The 20,527-nt window shown below is 45.2% G+C and overlaps 2 protein-coding genes across 2 annotated transcripts; both read left to right on the top strand.

Annotated features, from left to right (window-relative positions):
• Positions 1–4,296: 4,296 nt before the first annotated feature.
• On the top strand, positions 4,297–5,820 carry LOC123116572 (ornithine decarboxylase-like). The gene has a single exon (XM_044537514.1). The coding sequence runs from the start codon at positions 4,486–4,488 to the stop codon at positions 5,713–5,715; it is 1,230 nt and encodes a 409-aa protein (XP_044393449.1). The 5' UTR covers positions 4,297–4,485; the 3' UTR covers positions 5,716–5,820.
• A 6,586-nt stretch (positions 5,821–12,406) lies between these two features.
• Positions 12,407–15,014, top strand: LOC123116571 (uncharacterized). Its single transcript, XM_044537513.1, has 3 exons — positions 12,407–12,563; positions 13,177–13,280; positions 14,228–15,014. The coding sequence occupies exons 1-3, from the start codon at positions 12,524–12,526 to the stop codon at positions 15,011–15,013; spliced, it is 930 nt and encodes a 309-aa protein (XP_044393448.1). The 5' UTR covers positions 12,407–12,523; the 3' UTR covers position 15,014.
• Positions 15,015–20,527: the final 5,513 nt, after the last annotated feature.

Raw genomic sequence — 20,527 nt, 5'->3', positions numbered from 1 at the left:
GTTGACAATATCTGATTCATGCACATGGATGGCATGGGTCATGGTGGATGTTACCAATGACAACAATAGGACAAGGGAGAATATATAGAATGTTGGCGGCATCTAGATGAGTAGATAGGTGGTATTAATTAGAAATGGGTCATGGTGCGCATGACCAATGACAACAATAGAATGAGGGGCATTGTCTAGAATGTTGGCGGCATCTAGATGAGTAGACGGGTGGATTAATTGAAAATTTTCTCATCGAGTGCGACATAGACTTACGATGGTCAGTGTAGATTGAACGTCGTTTCCCACGATGAATGATTCGAGTTCTTCTTTGCCTCAATGGATTCTCGTCATCGATATAGTCTTTATGTCACCAATGTTTGACCATGAGGAGCTCGGGTATGTAGGAGATGTTCAGCTGCAGGGTTGCATGGAATGAGAAATGTCCATTTTGGTTGGGGTTGCCAAGAGAAAGTTCCAAAAGCACAATTTCCGTTTGGTCTAACAACAAAAATGATTTTTCTGTCCGAGACAACAATGGAAAGTCTTTTTTCATTGCTACCGACAATGACATGGTACTATATATATAATTTTTGGCTTTCAACCCCTAGTTGCGGAAATTTGTAAAATAGTAATAGTATTTTAAGAAAGCTGGTATAGAGCCCCCCCCCCCCCCCTAAGCATGTGCATTGTTTAGATTTTTCTTCTTCTTCTTTTGAATGCAAAATGCACAAATTAGAAGTGAAATGAGAAGGTAAGAATATGAATAGAACTTTGCACAGAGTGTGTCGACATGTCATAGATATGAAACGGTACATGTGCAAGATTTATCATGGAGAGATATAAGTATAACAAGATATGAATGCTCAGCTAGCTCTTGAGAGATTGCAGTAGATAGAGCATCCCATAGTCTCATCTGAACATAATAAAGTAGTGTTAAATTGTCAATTGCATACTTGCTAGATCTCGAGCTCCTCCTTTTTGGGGTAGAGCATGAAAACACACCCTTGAACTTGTTTGCCCCTCTGCCCCTCATAGAAGTTGACCATGAAGATGTGGCCCTCACCGTCAACCTAAGCATGACAATGATGTACCTCCCACACGCATGTTGTGTTGGCAATATCGATTGGTTCCAGAAGCCGTACATTTTTCTTATGTGAGAGGAACCAGCCAGATTACTAGTCGGAAAATGGAGAATGAATGCTCTTGGGTCAGTTATGGCTAGTTTTTTTTTTTTTGCCATTTGTACTTGGAACATTATAATTGCAATCAATAGTTAGCATTCCAAGTTGGTCAACCATTTGACAACCTCTAGCACTCCAGGCTTACCCTTTTCAGCACCAAGTGTGCATGGCATATGTCGTTCTGTGGAAATTGTGACACTTGAGTGATATTGTTTTAGATTTTATAACGAAAGGAAGAGTTATGAGCACATAAGAGAACAACTAGTAGATTTATCAAAGATTTTACCCGCAAAAAAGGTCAAAGCTTTTGAACTTGGCAAATTCTGTTACTTTAGAAGAGTTCCTAAACCCAAAATTGAAAATGACAAGTTTCTCCATACCCAGAAAGAGACCCAACACCTATCATACGAAAAAGTGGGCCTGACCCATGCAATGCAATGGGTGCAAGGCCCAACACTAAGCAACCAGTGGACTGAGCCAGCAAGGGTTCAATTGGGAGCCCAAATGCACCATGCATTGCATTGGCATATACAACTATAACTTTTAAGCATAGGCGGTGTGCTAAGTGCATTAAAAGACTTAGCAACCTATCTCTCCAACGCATATGTGTTTAGAGGGCGCTTGGATACAAGGGACTATTTTTAGTCTGACTAAAAATAGTTCCTTTTAGAGGCTAAAGTTCCAAGCACCCTTGACTAAAGAGAGGCTACGACTAGTCTTGAGGCTAAAATCTTTTAGTCATGGAAAACCTACTAAAATATGTATTAGCTCTCTCTCTCCTCATTTAATTCCTCTCCTTAGTTCTGGATTGGAGGGTTTGAAGGATAATAAATGCTCAATAACTAGATTTTAGTCTCTTTAGTATTTGAATCCAAGCATGGGTGAGACTAGCAAGTTTTAGTCCCACTATTTTTAGTTATGGGACTAAAACGTATCCAAGCATACTTTTAGGCTGGTCATAGTGGGAGAGTAACATAGCTAATACTACCTCCGTCCGGAATTATTGGGCCCCTCAGCACCGTCCGTGTGTACGCGTTTACAAGGCCGCTTCCTCGGTGGTGCTGTGAAAAGTGAAATCTGTCAACGAACGTCTCGAGGGCCACCGCATCGGTACGTCTCCCAGCATGCGTGCAATTAATTCCCAGACTTTAATGTGGGCCAATGCATGCGACGGGTGCTCGCTGATTGGGTCGTGGGAGAGAAAAGTACTAATTCTGGGCGAGTGCATCTGCATGCAAGCGTGCTGGGAGGCGAAACCGAAGCATTGCATGCAACTACTGCGCAAGGATACATCGCTAGGAAATCGCGCGCAGTCAGAATTAATCCCTGCCTTGGCATCTGCATTTCGGTCGGGCGGCCCTGTAAACCCGGATGGAGGTAGTAACATGCATGCCTCATAAGCAAAAAAATAATCTGGCAAGTAGTTAAGGAGGAAAGAGAGAGAAATAGAGTAGTAACATAATACTCCCTCCGTCTAGGTGAGTAAGTCATTTTAGGTTGTGCACCGTGACCAAGGAGAAGGGAAAAACAAGAAAACTTAATGTTCATTTGCTAATTAATAGCATTGCATGCAATGAACTAACCACTGCATGTCGTGTTTGGTAGTCTCAAGTCATTAAAAGCATGCACACCTTACTTCTCTTATTGGTTGATATGTCAAGAAATAAGAAACGAGGTAGAATTTAATGCACCGCGCCTAAGTGTTTTGAGATTATTTGGTTTTCGTAAGATGACTTACACACCTAGACGGAGGGAGTATGTTAGACTAGCCATAGTGGGAGTAACTTCAGCAGTAACATCGAGTCCAACTCAGCAAATTTGCTTATGTGGCAGTGAGTTAATGAGGAGAGAGATAGTTATAGTAACTTAGCTAGTTACTGTAACATCATGTCCCAATGCAATATGAGTCTATAACCTAATAAATGAAGCTTTGCATGTTACCACACCTATGTTACTACCCACTATGAAGGTAGTAACATAGTCTAGGGGTATGTGTATGTTACTAATGTATGTTACTCCCTCCGTCTAGGTGTGTAAGTCATCTTACAAAAACCAAATAATCCCAAAATACTTAGGCGCGGTGCATTAAATTCTACCTCGTTTCTTGTTTCTTGACATATCAACCAATAAGACAAGTAAGGTTTGCATGTTTTTAATGACTTGAGACTACCAAACACGACATGCAGTGGTTAGTTCATTGCATGCAATGCTATTAATTAGCAAATGAACATTAAGTTTTCTTGTTTTCCCCTCCTCCTTGGTCACGGTGCACAACCTAAAATGACTTACTCACATAGACGGAGGGAGTACTACCCATTGTGGCTAGTCTTACCATCACATAGCACTTCCCAATACAAAACGACTCTATAAAGTAATAAATGAGGGTCTCTATGTTATCACACTTATGACACTACCCACTATAAAATGCATAAACAATTAAATGCATGGTCACCAAAGTGATCTATCTTCACCTTAATTGCTTTGCCACATCAGTTTTTTTTTTTTTTGACAATGTGGCATTCTTAGCACTTCTTTTTTTTTTTGAAAAGGAGAAGTACACCAGGCATCTGCATCACATGATGCAAACAACCATTTATTAATGCGAACGGCTGAGTATCCAAGTTCCAAATAAAGATCCGGAAAACTACAAGTAAAAAACACCTATACACCAAGGAGCACTGGGAATGGCCTCAGAAATCATTTTAAACGTGCCAATGGTACTAAAGAATTATTTCTTGTTCAAGAACGAAAGGAACAGCAGTGGAAAAGACGAGATGCTAGCTCATGTGTTTTTGTAGTGGTTGGAATGGGGTGCATGTACCTAGTCTCGCTTCCGTCTTAAAAAGGAACAGAGTGTAGCAAGAAAAATGACCGGGCTGACCGAATCAGAACGCCCCGCCTCTCTATCTCTACGGCTCTACCTACCGTAGGTACGTGCGAGCTGGAACTGCCCCAGCCGCAGCGTCGCACGCTCTGGAAATGCGGCCGCAGCGTCGCATGGCTCGTCTATATGGTCCATTTGACCACGCCGCCACCTAACCCCGGCCGCGTACACTATATATAACCCACACCCACCCAGTTCATCTCAGCCAGGCAACAGTATTAAGCATTCGACCAAGCCATCGATCGACCTCCTCGATCTGCATTTGGCATCGGTGGTCAACTTGCATTGCTCGATCGCGCCGACGTCTAGCTCAAGCAACCTTAAGTTAGCAAGCTAGCTAGGCTCAGAAATCTTCTAGGGCTATAGTACACACACTTTGCACTACGTACTCACGTGTGGTGTGATCACGTCGTCGTCGTCGTCGTCGACATGGTCGGAAGCAGCCCCATGCAGGCGGTGCTGGTGGCGCCGGGGGTGAAGGGCAAGCAGGTGCTCCCCTACAAGCGGGACGCGCTCAAGGAGAAGCACGCCATCGCCGGCCTCATGCGCTCCATCGCCGGCTCCGGCGTGCGCAGCGCCTTCTACGTCCTCGACCTCGCCAGGGTCGTCGACCTGTACATGCGCTGGCACCGCGCGCTGCCGGACGTGCGGGCATACTACGCCGTCAAGTGCAACCCGGAGCCGGCGCTGCTCGGCGCGCTAGCGGCGCTCGGCGCCGGGTTCGACTGCGCCAGCCGCAGGGAGATCGAGGCCGTGCTCGCGCTCGGGGTCGAGCCGGGCAGCATCGTGTACGCCAACCCGTGCAAGCCCGAGGCGCACATCGAGTACGCGGCGCGGGTGGGCGTCAACCTCACCACGTACGACTCCGAGGAGGAGGTGGCCAAGGTGAAGCGCTGCCACCCGAACTGCGAGCTCATCCTCCGCATCAAGGGCCCCGACAACGGCGACGCCAAGGTCGACCTCGGCACCAAGTACGGCGCGCACGCCGACGAGGTGGTGCCGCTGCTCCGCGCCGCGCAGCGCGCGGGCCTCGGCGTGGCCGGCGTGTCCTTCCACATCGGCAGCGGCGGGACCCGCACCGACGTGTACCGCGGGGCCATCGAGGCCGCGCGCGCGGCGTTCGACGCGGCCGCCACCCTCGGCATGCCGCCCATGCGCGTGCTCGACGTCGGTGGCGGCTTCATGGCAGGAGGCACCGCGTTTGACGAGGCGGCGGTGGTCATCCGCGACGCGCTGGCGGAGCACTTCGGCGACCTCCCGTGCGTGGAGGTCCTCGGAGAGCCGGGGCGGTACTTCGCCGAGACGGCCTTCACGCTGGCGGCGCGCGTCATCGGGAAGCGCACGCGCGGGGAGGTGCGGGAGTACTGGATCGACGATGGCCTCTACGGCTCCCTCAACTGCGTCCTCATGGACGACTACGTGCCCCGCCCGAGGCCGCTCGCCACCCCACGCACCGGCGAGGAGGCGTACACGTCGACGGTGTTCGGGCCGACCTGCGACTCGCTCGACACGGTGGTCACCGGCTACCGGCTGCCGGAGATGAGCCTGGGGGACTGGCTCGTGTTCGACGACATGGGCGCCTACTCCATCGGCTCCGGCTCCCATTTCAACGGCTTCTCCATGTCCGACATTGCGACATTCTTGGCCTACTCTAGCTAGGTCAGAAACAATTAAGATATGGACAACGTGCCACACATGTTTTTTAATAAAGTTTCATGTATTTTTGTAATTTATTTGTATATAAAGAGAGTTGCTTATAACGAAGCTCGTCTCCCCTCCAAACTTTAAGGGCTCACATTCGTTTGACAGCCAACGACGGATAACATATAACTTTGGATAAAGGAGGAAATGGCATGATCTGAACAAAACTAACACACACTGATCAAGCTCAGTGTCATACACAAATCCATATAACTTTGAATTATTAAGGTGAAAATGGCATAGTCTAAATAAACAAACTAATTGTTCACAAACCCGACTAAGAGACAACAAGTAGAGTATATTTCTCTTTCCCCCACATCCATCCGGTGCAAGCCCATTGAAAGTTAAGTTAAAGATAAAAACAAGAGAGTATCTAGAACTCATTCAGATGAGATATAATTTGGTCTCATTCACTTTGAAAACAAGAACAGATACAACCCATGTCAGCACACACGTATCTTATAGCATCACGTCCAATGGCTATAAAAGGTGAATGAGACCAAACTATATCTCATCTAGATGAGTTCTAGCAAAACTGTAAAAACAAACCGTCAAAACTTGTACATTATTAACCACCGACCAAGCTCATTGTCAATAATACAAAGATCCACCCTCTCACAACATGGAAAGTTGGCAACTGCACATAATAAGTAACTCTGAATAATTTAGTGGAAATGGCATGATTCGGATAAAACTAGCATTAAGACCTGGACCAAGCTCATGGTCAATAGGTCGTACAAAAAACTACTCCCTCCATTCTAAAATAAATGATTCAACTTTATACTAATTTTGTACTAAAGTTAGTACAAAGTTGAGTCATCTATTTTGTAACGGAGGGAGTAGCTAAGAACATCACAAAATTGGAAAGAGCACATAATATATATAACTTCCCAGTTTAGCAAATGTTTAGTCTTCTTTTTTGCGAGAAACTTCCAATATATTCATCTTCAGTCATGGCAGTACAAAAAACAACAGAGGTAATAAAAATTGGAAAAAAGTCCATTTTAATATCATGAACAAAGTTGGCGGTTCACATTACCCCCGATCTATTTTCTGCTACTTTACCCCCCCCCCCCCCCCCCCGCCCCTTCAACTATTTCATACCGGTTAAAAAACATCCCTGGCTGGTTTTCCCTGGTCGGATGCTGACGTGGATGAGGTCAAAGCGGTATTTGACCAGTGGGGGCCCCTCGTCAGCGACCCATGAGTGTCTCTCGATGGCGTCGTACGGGGTGTGATGGCGTGGCTGACCGGAGAAGCATCTAAGGGCACAGACTGTGGGGACGTGCTATAGGAGGCCAGAAGGTGGCCGGCGGCGAGCTCCTAGTCGGAGCAGAAGTGGTGAAGCGGCTGGCGACGAAGCAGCGCTGGACATGAGAGGTCGTGTGGGGTGTGGGCCTTGGGCCCACTGGTCAAATACAACCTTTGACCTTGTCCAAATCAGCAGGCAAACCAGGCAAGTTGATTTTTGTTTGGTTTGGGATTGTTCAGGGGTAAAGGAACAGAAAAATAGATCGGGGGGTAATGTAAACCACCAACTTTGTTCAGGGTAGTAAAATAGTCTTTTTTTAAATAACAACCATGTCTGTGGACCACCTAGCGACGACTACAAGCACTGGAGCAAGCCGAAGGCGCGCCGCCATCATCGCCCCTCCCTCACCGAAGAAGGGCAACCCCTGTTGTAGTAGACAGTAGGGAAGTCGTCGTGCTAAGACCCCATAGGACCAGCGCACCAGAGTAGCAATCATCGTCGATGAAGAAAGTCGTAGATCAGAAGGATCAAACCTGTACACACCTAAACGAAGACGAACGAAGACCGGATCCAAATAGATCCACCGAAGACCAGCACCTACCTAATCCTGCAAGATCCGACGGAGATAAACCTCCACACGCCCTTCGACGATGCTAGACACACCATCAAGACGGGGATAGGATGTGGAAGACATTATTCCTACTAAGGGACATCACTGCCGTCACACAGCCCCAACCAAGATGCTGACTCAAACAAGAACAAGAACGGGGTCCCTCCTGCCGGCGGGGTGCCGAGATCGTTCGCACCTCCATGTCCTAGAGGCCATCGGAGATGGGACGGACTGACAGCGGCGCCGACAGGAGGAGAAGAGCTTTTGTTGTGGAGGAGGAAAGAGATGTGATGGCTTATATCTAATTATGGTTGAGATAGAACATAGATGTTGCTGTTTGCTCCACTCGACTAGCAAATGTTTAGTCGACATGAAGCACACTTGCATGAAAGGTGTAGTTGTTAGTTTGGTTGATATGTTGGGTTGGGTCCAGTCTACCAGGGCCGATGAGTTTGGATTAGGGAATAATTGTTGGTGTATAGCAGTCTAAACGATTACCTCCATTATTAGTTTCGGTAATATGGTTGTTAGGACCATCCAGGCCATGGCAGCGCAAACATCTTCTCTCCTTGCTTTCTTAATGTGACTTTTCCTCGCTCTTGGTCTACTTGATGTCGTAGGGGAGGTGGGGTAACTATTGATATCAGATGTACCCTGCGCCACACTATAAGTTTCACTTGCATGCCATCTTTCGGTAGATCACGCCCGATCTGCCACGTGGGGTAAGTGTGGCGACAAAACTCCTCATTTTTTTTTGTTGAAGAAAGGGATTGCTCCCCGGTTTCGTCATTGAAATCATTCGAAGGTTGATACAACAGTCACCAACTAAACATCAAAATAGAGTAAAGCTCGAAATATCAAGGTGGAGGGAAACACCTACATACAAAACAACTTTCCATATGATGAAACCACATAGTTTTCAAACATACTAAAGAAGCATTTTGTTTCACATGCGGCTAAAGCAACTGCACCGCCAGAGTTTTTCCACCGATGTGCTCCATCAGGTGTTTGTGACGCGTCGCTCCAGACGCGCCCATCCTCTTGTACGATCAAACACCACGATTTCCACGTCTATGTGTTTTGTCAATCCTTGCCGGAGAGCCACCACTATTGTTTCCTTTTGCAAAACAACAAATCAAATGAATAATAGAGTATAGGCCACGCAAGATTTCTCTCTAGAGGCATGCTTTGTTGTGTTTTCGACAAAGGGTGGATTTTATTTACTCAAAATGAAGTATCAAGCGGATACAAACACGATGAGCACACACCCGGCCTCTGCACAGTTACGATGCGCATGACCAACACTTACGCATACACACCGGCAAGTGCAAAGTCATAGAAGACCAAAGCTATGCCTGAGCGATGGAAAAAAAGGAAGCGATCAAAACAGCGATCGACAAACCACTGCATGATGCACACTTTGTTGTGTATCTTCTAAATAACCCATATCACTGCGGCAAACCCAATAGCCATTGTTTTCCTCCATCCTGGAGGGAGGCCTGCAAGCAATGTAACATATTGATTTAAGTTGGATGAAAGCATAGGAAGTTGAAAACCACACTGAATAACACTTCAAATGAACCTAGCCAACGATATCAAAAGAAGAGGTGAGCAATTGATTCATCACGAGCACAAATGAGACATTTATTTTCACCCACCCACTATGCCCGAACCCTCGGAGGTGCCAGACGGTCGCCTCCCGGGTCGCTCTCGGCGGCTCCGGAGGCCCCCCGCCACCACCTCCTAGCCACCTCCCCCCGCCGCTCCCCGCTCTTGCCGTCGTCGGGTGAGGTCGCCGGGCTAAGCCCTGTGCGACGGACGGTGGCGGCGGGGTCCTGCCCTCTAGCATGCGAGCTCCTCTCCCCTTCCACCTCCAGATCCACTTCTTCCTGAAGTCCCGCCCTTCGGCTGCACTGTCCCGCTGCTGGCCTCCTTCGCGTACTGCGGCGTGGTCGTGCCCTTCTTCGGCGGTCGCTCCTCTCAGCAGCGCGGCCTAGATCTGTTCGGTGGTGCATGGAGGTTGCTGGGGCGTGACGCGCGGGCCGGATCTGGCCAGGGCACGCGAGCCTGCCCCTGGTCTGGGGTGCTGACGGCTCTCCCGACGGTGGTTGCTGCGCGGCCTCGTCGTGGGTAGCTTCTCTCCCTCAGATCCAAACTTCCGCATCAGTGCTTGTCGACGGCGCCTCTTGGTGTGGGGTCCCGGTTGGCTACCTTCGCGAGGCCGTCGCTGGTCTCTGGCTTGTCCCCGCGAGTTCAGGTGGGCCTCGTCCAGGGCGTCCCGGCGTCCTGCTGCTTCTTCGGCACCCCGTATCTCAGCTCGCGGCTGATGGGCTACGGTGGTGGGCGGCTAACGTGCTCTGGGTGCGAGGAGATGCAGGCACTGCCAAGTGAAAATCTTCAGCGACGTTGACGCCTGTGGGTGCCATTTTCCTTCTTGAAGGCGTCGATTTTTGGTATTGTCCCCATCCCCCCATGCTCTTAGATCCTGAGAGAAATCTCGGACCCGGGGTTCCCTGAGTCGGATGGTGTCGACGTCTTTACACCGTTTCCTCCTTGGAGGCATCATCTTGGATTACTTCTACTTCGGGTGGACTCGTCTCTAGCAGCTCCATCTTCACCTTAACTTTGATCCCCGGCTGGCCTTCGTCTTGGCGACTCGGGTGGAGCTTGCCTGGACGTCCTGGGGTGGCCTTGGAGGCACGCTGCCCTTCGACCTCAGTGGTAGTACACCGGGTACTGCGCCCTTCGGTCTTGGTGGCGCGTTGCCTTTCGGCTTCGCCGGCGGCACACCAGTGCCGCCGCTCAAACTCGGCTATCTGACGCCCTTCGTTCGCGCCATTGACGATTCTTGGTATGCTTCTACTTTGGTGTCCCTTTTCCAATAGGGTTGTGTTTGATAGTGGCTCGAGCGACATTTGCGTGGACATCTTGGGGGTGGCCTCGGCGGCACTCTACCCTTCGACCTCGGCGACGGTACACCCGTGTCATGCCTTTCGGTCTCGGTTGATGTCTTTCGGCTTCTCCAGCGGCACACCGGTGTCGCCGCACGAACTCGGCTATCCGACGCCCTTCGTACGTGCCAGTGATGTTTCCCTGCGAGCTGTTGTTTTGGTGCCTATCATTTTCTCCCTAGGCCTGTTTGTGGTTCTTTGTCGATGGTGGTATGAGTTGCTTTGCGGGGCTCGCTCTGGAGGTGTCGGCTTCCGGGGGCTTCGGTTTGGTCTCTGTAACCAGCCTTCTCTCCCGTTTCTTTCTTTCTTTCTTCTAGTGTTGGGCTATCCTCTTGAGTGCCTTCCTTTGTAATTTTCTTTTGCGCCTCGTGTGCGCTTTACGTACTTGTACTGACTGCCAAGTCTCCTTCGAGTTGGAATATAACAAGCGGTGGGGTTTTTGCCCCCGCCCCCCCGCGTCAATCTCGAAAAAAATACTATGTTTTAGCATCAACCAAGAGAACACTCTTATCCTAGGTGGAATATTTATTTTCCACAATAGCTATACCATCAAAGGGAAGATGAGAATACAATTGTTGATATAAGGATTTAACCATAAAACCTTTGGCAGGATTGGGGACCTATATCATAACATTCCTATGTGTAGAAAGATAATCATTTTAGTTAAGACACCTCAATGCAAGCATCTGCTCCAAATACCTTATACATCTCAAATGCATCGATAATTTTTATATGGTTCATGATGTTTTGCTATCAATTACATACACTATGAGAATATTAATCAAGTGCCGAGTATTTGTTCTTTTTTATTTTTTTAATTTAGGAAAATCCTGAAAAGAAGTCCAAGAAAAAAGAACGAAAATAGTTTGGGAAATTTCACACCAGAAGAGACCCAGGAGCCAGAGGTTGGCACCTGAGGGCCTCCCAGGTGCCTAGGCACCTGGTGCAGATGCCCCTCGGCCCTAGGTGTCTACATGGGGCCTCTTTGGCATGTGGCACCCCATGGCTCGCCTCGAGTGCCCAATGGTCCACATATACCCCCAAAATTTCAACCTACTTATCGAGCATTTTTCGCCACTGCTACATCGCATTTCAAAGGCGATCTTCGTTCCCAGCTTTGATCCGAAACTCTGCCGATGGGAGAAGCCATCTCCATCATCATCAACAAGATCCTCACACCCCAAGATGAGTTGTGAGTAATCCACCCTATGAACTACGTGTTCATGATAGTTGCCAAAATTGTATTCTCTTCATCTTGGTATTTTAAATGTTCGGCACAATGGACATATAAGGTGCCCTACATGATTATTGTTTATCTGATGTATTCCGAACGGTGATGTTTATCTTGTGATGAATTATTTCTTTATCTGCAGTTTTGTGCATACCACTTTGTTTAATCTATAGATCTATTTTTTTATTGCTTGTCTACTCACATATTTTAGGAGGACCCACTTGTGTATATCTCAAGATGATGTGTCGGCTCAGTCTTTCGAAGGTGTTCATATGGATAGTTTGTACACGTGCGTACGTTCATAGGTGGAGTGTATGTGCGTATATATGAACGTCTCTCTGCATTTTGTTAAATTTTGTTTAACCTAAATTAGCCAAGATCACGTAAGGATCAAACTAAATCCATCATATCTTAATTTCCAGTGACAGCCCATGCATTTTACACACAGGGAGAAGCCAAAATATTTGCCTACTCACATGTTTTAGGAGGACCCACTTGTCAGTGACCAAACTCCTGCCGCCGCGATTTCGTCCGCCTCGCGCTTCCTGGATTCAACTCGAGGTTCAGATTCGTCCGCTTATTTTATTTTTTCTGGTGAAAGCAAATCGCGCGATCGACACGGGCAGGGGAGAGGGGAAAACGGATTCCGTGCCTCCACCGGCGGCGTCGACGTCGGCGTCGGATCCATCACGGGGCCTCCGGCGCCGGAGCGGATCATCTCCATGCAGCGGGAGCAGCGCCGCCGGCAAACGCGAGCCCGTGGTAAGCCGCCGCCGCCGCCGCCGCCTCTCTCTGCCGAATGATATGCTGTATGCGCGTGTCCTGTGAGGCTCTCACACGCCCGAGAAGAGGATTCAGTATTTCTCCACGGCTGGCATGCCAGGTTCTGTTCGTTTGGGCGTGCAGTCTTGCTTTGGTGGATAGCAAGATTATTCTCTCGCTTGGTTGATTATGGTAGCAACTTTTGGTTCCAAAATGCCCACATGTTTCTTCTTTTAAGAAGAATAAAGTGGAGGAGATTGCTAGGAAAATGAAATACCAAGTCTGACGAACTAGTGTTCTGTTTGCTTGGACAGCATCGACGAGATCTCTAGGGTTATGTATGGTCAACTTAATGTTTCCCCTTTGGGGTTTCTTGCTCTGAAGTTACTGCTTGTTCAGTACACCTGCTTACTTTTGAGCAAATAAAATTCGGATCCTTGGAAACAGCAAAATGAAATCTCTGAATTCATTTGTACTGTTGAGCATAATTAAGTTGGATGAGAGAAACAAATTGGATTTTCTGCACATACCTCAATTTGTTTGAGTTTGCTGTTTTTCTTATTTCAATGCGAGTGCTGGTTATGGGGGTATGACCATGTGTCGTGTGTTGCAGATGGATCGATCCCTTCCGTTCCTAAACGAAGGTCACCAGCCCTCCAACAAGATGGTAATTCGAAAGGTGGCAAAAGAATGAAATATCTGCCAGATCTTCCGGAGGTACGTGATAAGATGCTAATGACGGAAGACCTATGCTGCACATAAATTATCATTTTATGGATAAAAAATATATAGGGCTGAGTAAGGTTCTCTATCTAGCCTTTTCTTTTTCGTACGGTTAAATTATAAACATGAAACTTAAATTTGCTGCCATGTAACATGGTCAAAACATCCCTTTTCTTTGGGCATACTCTTTGTAGAAAAGGGCGAAAACTGCATAGACATTGGGGCTTTCTCTACCATCATTTGAATTTAGCTAGAACACATGATCATAGCCACAGATGAGTGAAACATAGAGTCATGGCAACTATGCATGTTTAGAATAGCATAACTGGAAAACGATCATTTTTCATGAAAGGGCATAAAAGTGGGATACTTTTGGTGCACTATTGAAGTACTTTGCTGTAAACAAGTTTCTACATGATTTTCTTTTTATATTTCAATTCTACAAAAAAGGGCAATAGTTTCATTCATAGTAAATAAGTACGGACCGCTACAAGTCCACTATCTTTGTTGTGTTAGTTGGACTTTTAGCAGAGTAACTTCATACACGTGGTTGCACAATGTGCAATGCAATACTCCCTCCGTTTCTTTTTACTCTGCATATAATTTTTGTCTTAAGTCAAACTTGATCTAGTTTGACCAAGAATATGGAGAAAAAAATTTAACATTCACAATATCAGTTCAATGTCATTAGATGCATCATGGAATAAACTTTTATGTTTTATATCTTTAGTATTGTAGATGTTGATATTTTTTACTTTAAATTTGCTCAAACTTTACGATGTTTGACTTAAGATAAATCTTGTATGCGAAGTAAAAAGAAACGGAGGGAGTACAAAGGTAGATAGGGCATTGGAATTGAAGTGTCTAATTGTGTTTTCTTTGCCCGATTGAAATAACAATTTCCCTAAGTTCTATTTTTGTCCCCGCGTGTGTGCATGCAGGACATCTTGTGGCATATACATTCACTAATGCCAATGCGAGATGCTGCCCGAGCTGCCTGCGTTTCTCGTACCTTTATGCGTTCCTGGAGACGCCATACCAGCCTCACCTTCAGTAGAAAAACACTAGGCATGGATGATAATGTATGTGAAATGGATGGAAAAGCAAGAGATCTCACCGGCAAAGTTGACAAAATTTGGATAGAACACCCAGGAATTGGTGTGAAGGAAGTCAGAATTGAGTTGTATGATAACAAGACCAGGGCCTATTATCTTGATCGTTGGCTTCAGATTGCCGTCACGCCTGGGATTGAAGAACTCACTGTTATTCCTTCTGTGAGCAAACAAAAGTTCGACTTCCCATGTTCACTTCTGTCTGAAGGAGGTGGAAACTCGATTCGGTGTCTGAATCTTTACCAGTGTGTGTTCTGTCCTACAGTCAGACTTGGTTTGAGAAGTTTGACTCAACTTGAGCTGTTTGATGTCCGTATTACAGGAAATGAGTTAGCCTGCCTTCTAGACAATTCTGTTGCTTTGCAGCAGTTGGCACTCATGTATTGCAGTAAGATTATTAGACTGAAGACACCTTCCCTGCTGCAGCGGCTCATCACCCTTGAGGTGTCTAACTGTAAGAGGCTGCAACTGGTAGAGATCGAAGCTCAATGTCTCTCCAATTTTCGGTTTATCAGTGACCACCTAGTACAACTCTCGTTTGGAGAAGCATTACAGTTGAAGACCCTAGTCAAGCAGTGTCGTGGTGCTCTCTGTTATGCTCGTGCCAAATCTTGAAGCTCTTTCTGTATATTCACATTGTGAGGTATACTGCGAATTTTCTGGTGACTATAGACTACTGAAATTGTGTATCATGATATTACAACAGTAGCCATGCACTTGCATAATTTTAATCCAAGATCTTTATGCAGATGGTCAGTACACCAATGATTGGTAGCAAATTTCCATTCCTCAAGCACTTGACTGTTGTTCTTGCTGCGCCCCCAGCCTATGATTATTGTTCTCTCATACCATTTTTTGATGCTTCTCCTTCATTGGAGACATTCAACCTGAATGCGTAAGTCTCTTCGCCCTGTAAAGATATCTCCCTTTTCAGATTCCGCCCTTCAAATATACTTCCTCTGTTCCTAAATATAAGTCTTTTTAGAGATTCTAATGCAGACTACATACGGAGCAAAATGAATGAATCTACATTCTAAAATATGTCTATATACATCCGTATGCAGTTCATATTAAAATATCTAAATAGACTTATATTTAGGAACGGAGGGAGTATCACTTAAATATGGTGGAACCGTTAATTCATACATCTTTCCCTCTCATATTTTGGCGTTGTGGAACAACATGCGGCATCCATCCATTTTTGGAGATCCTTCAGGTCGGAGGCAGATGCCGGAGCACCGCCATGACAAGCTCAAGAGTGTGACCATTACCGGTTTCTCTTCTGCGAAGTTCTTGGTTGAGCTAACATGTCACATTCTTGATGGACGGTTGGATCTTGTCAGAACCGTGCTCTCGGCGATGCCGATCTTCCAAATGCTCGCCTTGATATTGTCGGCTTGGCTGGCTAAGCTGATTGATAAGGTTCGACGTGGGTTCCTCTGGGGGGGGGGGGCAGCGAGGTGGCGGTCGGAGGGAAATGCCTTGTCAACTGGGGTACAATATGTCGGCCAAAGGATTACGGTGGGCTTGGCATCATCAACCTGACAACCCAAAGTCGCGCCCTACGGATGAGGTGGCTGTGGCTTTCCTGGACCGACAGCAACAAGGCATGCCAGGGGCTGGAGCTGCCTATCGATCCTGCGGTCAGATCGCTCTTCAACGCCTCAGTTGACTTCCAGCTGGGCAAGGGTGACCGCATTCTCTTTTGGAAGGAGCCGTGGTTTAAGGGCATCAACCTCCAGGATGCCTTCCTGACGCTGTTTCAACATTGCACCAGGAAAAACCTCACTGTTGCGCAAGCCATGGAGAACAACAGATGGATTAGACACCTCAAAACAAACCTATCTGCACAGGCAACAAGGGAATTCCTGACGCTGTGGGAAGGAGTCCAAAATTTACACCTAACAGAAGAGCCTGATCGGGTTCGTTGGAAGTGGACAGCAAATGGCATGTACATGGCAAGATCGGCTTACACAATTCAATTTGAGGGTTGCACTCGAGCTGCTTGGGCTGCGTTCATTTTGTTGAATCTTGTCATGAAAGATCAATTCTCTGGCCTTCCTAGTGAAGATGCGACTACTCATCTAAACTATTTTGTTGATTTGTGCGATATGCAAAAGAAGAAAGACATGGATAATGACATTGTTAAATTAAAGTTATTTCCGTTTTCGCTTAGAGAACGTGCTAAAACTTGGTTTTCGTCTTTGCCTGAAAATAGTATTGATTCGTGGAATCAGTGCAAAGATGTTTTTATCTCTAAGTATTTTCCTCCCGCTAAGATCATCTCTCTTAGAAACGATATTATGAATTTTAAGCAACTTGATCATGAGCATGTTGCACAATCTTGGGAGAGGATGAAATTAAGATTCGCAATTGCCCTACACATGGATTAAATTTATGGATGATCATACAAAGTTTTTATGCCGGATTGAATTTTGCTTCTAGAAATCTTTTAGATTCGACCGCGGGAGGCACTTTTATGGAAATCACTTTAGGAGAAGCTACTAAATCCTAGATAATATTATGGTTAATTATTCTCAATGGCACACCGAGAGATCTACCAATAAAAAAGTTCATGCGATAGAAGAGATTAATGTTTTTAGTGGAAAGATGGATAAACTTATAAAATTGTTTGCTAGTAAGAGTGCTCCTTTTGATCCTAATGATATGCCTTTGTCTACTTTGATTGAGAATAATAATGAATCTATGGATGTGAATTTTGTTGGTAGGAATAATTTTGGTAACAATGCTTATAGAGGAAACTTTAGTCCTAGACCGTTCCCTAGTAATTCCTCTAATAATTATGGTAATTCCCACAACAACTCTTATGGAAATTTTAATAAGATGCCCTCTGATTTTGAGATTAGTGTCAAAGAATTTACGATTTCCCAAAAGAATTTCAATGCTTTGCTTGAAGAAAAAATGCTTAAGATTGATGAGTTGGCTAGGAACGTGGATAGAATTTCTCTTGATGTTGATTCTTTGAATCTTAGATCTATTCCACCTAAGCATGATATCAATGAGTCTCTCAAATCCATGAGAATTTCCATTGATGAGTGCAAAGAAAGAACCGCTAGGATGCGTGCTAAGAAAGATTGCTTTGTAAGAGTGTGTTCTTCTAGTTTCCATGAAAATAATGATGAAGATCTAAAAGTGATTGATGTGTCCCCTATTAAATCTTTGTTTTGCAATATGAATCTTGATAATGATGGGACTGGAGATGAGTGAACTTTAGTTAAAAGGCGTCCCAATGATTCGGAGTTTTTAGATTTTGATGCTAAATTTGGTAAAAGTGGGATTGGAGAGGTCAAAACTTTACATAGCAATGAACCCACTATTTTGGATTTTAAGGAATTTAATTATGAGAATTGTTTTTTAGTAGATTGTATTTCCTTGTTGCAATCCGTGTTGAATTCTCCTCATGCTTATAGTCAAAATAAAGCTTTTACTAAACATATCGTTGTTGCTTTGATGCAATCTTATGAAGAAAAACTTGAACTGGAAGTTTCTATCCCTAGAAAACTTTATGATGAGTGGGAACCTACTACTAAAATTAAAATTAAAGATCATGAATGCTATGCTTTGTGTGATTTGGGTGCTAGTGTTTCCACGATTCCAAAAGCTTTGTGTGATGTGTTAGGTTTTCGTGATTTTGATGATAACTCTTTAAACTTGCACCTTGCGGATTCCACCATTAAGAAACCTATGGGAAGGATTAATGATGTTCTTATTGTTGCAAATAGGAATTATGTGCCTGTTTATTTTATCGTTCTTGATATAGATTGCAATCTTTCATGTTCTATTATTTTTGGTAGATCTTTCCTTAAAACGATTGGTGCAATTATTGATATGAAGGAAGCAAATATTGGATTCTAATTTCTGTTAAGGAAAGGCATGGAAAACTTTCCTAGAAAGAAAATGAAACTACCTTATGAATCTATTATGAGAGCTACTTATGATTTGAATACCAAAGATGGCAATGCTAGATCTATTCTCGCTTTTATGCCTAGCTAGGGGCATTAAAGGATAGCGCTTGTTGGGAGGCAACCAATTTTATTTTTGTTCCTTGCTTTTTTATCCTAGTTAGTAATAAATAATTCATCTAGCTTCTGTTTAGATGTGGTTTTATGTTTTAATTAGTGTTTGTGCCAAGTAGAACCTATAGGATCATCTTGGGTGATAGTTAATTTGATCTTGCTGAAAAACAAAAACATTTGCGCGCACGAGAATAGTTTTAATAAATCACAGAAACGTGCTTTTGAGTTGATTCTTTTTGAAGTAGGTTAATAGACAAATTTCCTAGGACTTCCTATTTTGGTAGGATTTTTAGTTTCCATAAGTATTCGAAAGTTACATATTACTACAGACTGTTCTGTTTTTGACAGATTCTGTTTTTCGTGTGTTGTTTGCTTATTTTGATGAATCTATGGCTAGTATCGGGGGGGGGGGGGGTATGAACCATAGAGAAGTTGGAATACAGTAGGTTTAACACCAATATAAATAAATAATGAGTTCATTACAGTACCTTAAAATGGTGGTTTGCTTTCTTGCACTAACGGAGCTTATGAGATTTTAAAAGTGCAACTATCCCTAGGTGGTTTCGGTAATTCCTAACAACATATAGCTCATTGAGCTAATGCTATTCGAAGATAAATATTTCAGGAAAGCTCAATGAATGGCATGGCAATGATGAGAAAAGTGGACCCCTCAAAATGCTAAGGACAAAAGGATTGGCTCAAACTCAAAGCTCATGGCTCTACATTTCATATTTTAGTGATCCAAGATCACATTGAGTCTATAGAAAAAGCCAATACTATCAAGGAGGGATGAGGTGTTGCTTAATGAGGTTCTTGCTTCAAAGTGCTTAGTGATATGTTCCAAAGCCCTCAACTACCTTCTCACATCCACATATGACCTAAACCAAAAGTCAAACTCGGCCCTATCGATTCTTTCTATCCGACGCCATCGAGTTCAAATGTCATAGCCATTGCCACAAACCCTAGGCAAAACGGTCTCACCGATAGGGATCTCGGTCTCACCGAGATGGGATTGTAATCTCTCTGTTTCCCTTCGTAACGTTTCGGTACCACCGAGGTGAGCGATCGGTCCCACCGAGATTGCAGTGTAAACTCTCTATTTCCCTTTCATAACATTTCGGTCTCATCGGAATGAGCGAACCGGTCCCATTGAGTTTACCTGACCAACTCTCTGGTTAGCTTATTACCAAAATTGGTATCACCGAGTTTGTGTAATCGGTCTCACCGAGATTACGTTATGCCCTAACCCTAACCATATCGGTCCTACCGAGTTGCATGTCGGTCCCACCAAAAATCCTAACGGTCACTAGATTTGTTGAATCGGTCCGACCGAGTTTCTCAATTCGGTCCCACTGAGATTGGCAAGTTGTGTGTAACGGTTAGATTTTGTGTGGAGGCTATATATACCCCTCCACCTCCTCTTCATTCGTGGAGAGAGCCATCAGAATGAACCTACATTTCCAACTTACATTTTCTGAGAGAAAACCACCTACTCATGTGTTGAGACCAAGATATTCCATTCCTACCCTATGAATCTTGATCTCTAGCCTTCCCCAAGTTGTTTTCCACTCAAATCTTCTTTCCACCAAATCCAAATCCTATGAGAGAGAGTTGAGTGTTGGGGAGACTATCATTTGAAGCACAAGAGCAAGGAGTTCATCATCAACACACCATTTGTTACTTCTTGGAGAGTGGTGTCTCCTAGATTGGCTAGGTGTCACTTCGGAGCCTCCGACAAGATTGTGGAGTTGAACCAAGGAGTTTGTAAGGGCAAGGAGATCGCCTACTTCGTGAAGATCTACCACTAGTGAGGCAAGTCCTTCGTGGGTGACGGCCATGGTGGTATAGACAAGGTTGCTTCTTTGTGGACCCTTCTTGGGTGGAGCCCTCTGTGGACTCGCGCAGCCGTTACCCTTCGTGGGTTGAAGTCTTCATCAACATGGATGTACGATAGCACCACCTATCGGAACCACGACAAAAACATCTGTGTGTCCACTTGCATTTGAATTCTCCAAACCCTTCCATTTACATTCTTGCAAGTTGCATGCTTTACATTCCGCTGCTCATATACTCTTTGCATGCTTGCTTGACT

Source organism: Triticum aestivum, chromosome 5B (assembly GCF_018294505.1).
Source record: "Triticum aestivum cultivar Chinese Spring chromosome 5B, IWGSC CS RefSeq v2.1, whole genome shotgun sequence".
Lineage (NCBI taxonomy): Eukaryota > Viridiplantae > Streptophyta > Magnoliopsida > Poales > Poaceae > Triticum > Triticum aestivum.
Note: the sequence above shows the minus strand (reverse complement) of the source record. Positions and strands in the feature narration are given on the sequence as shown.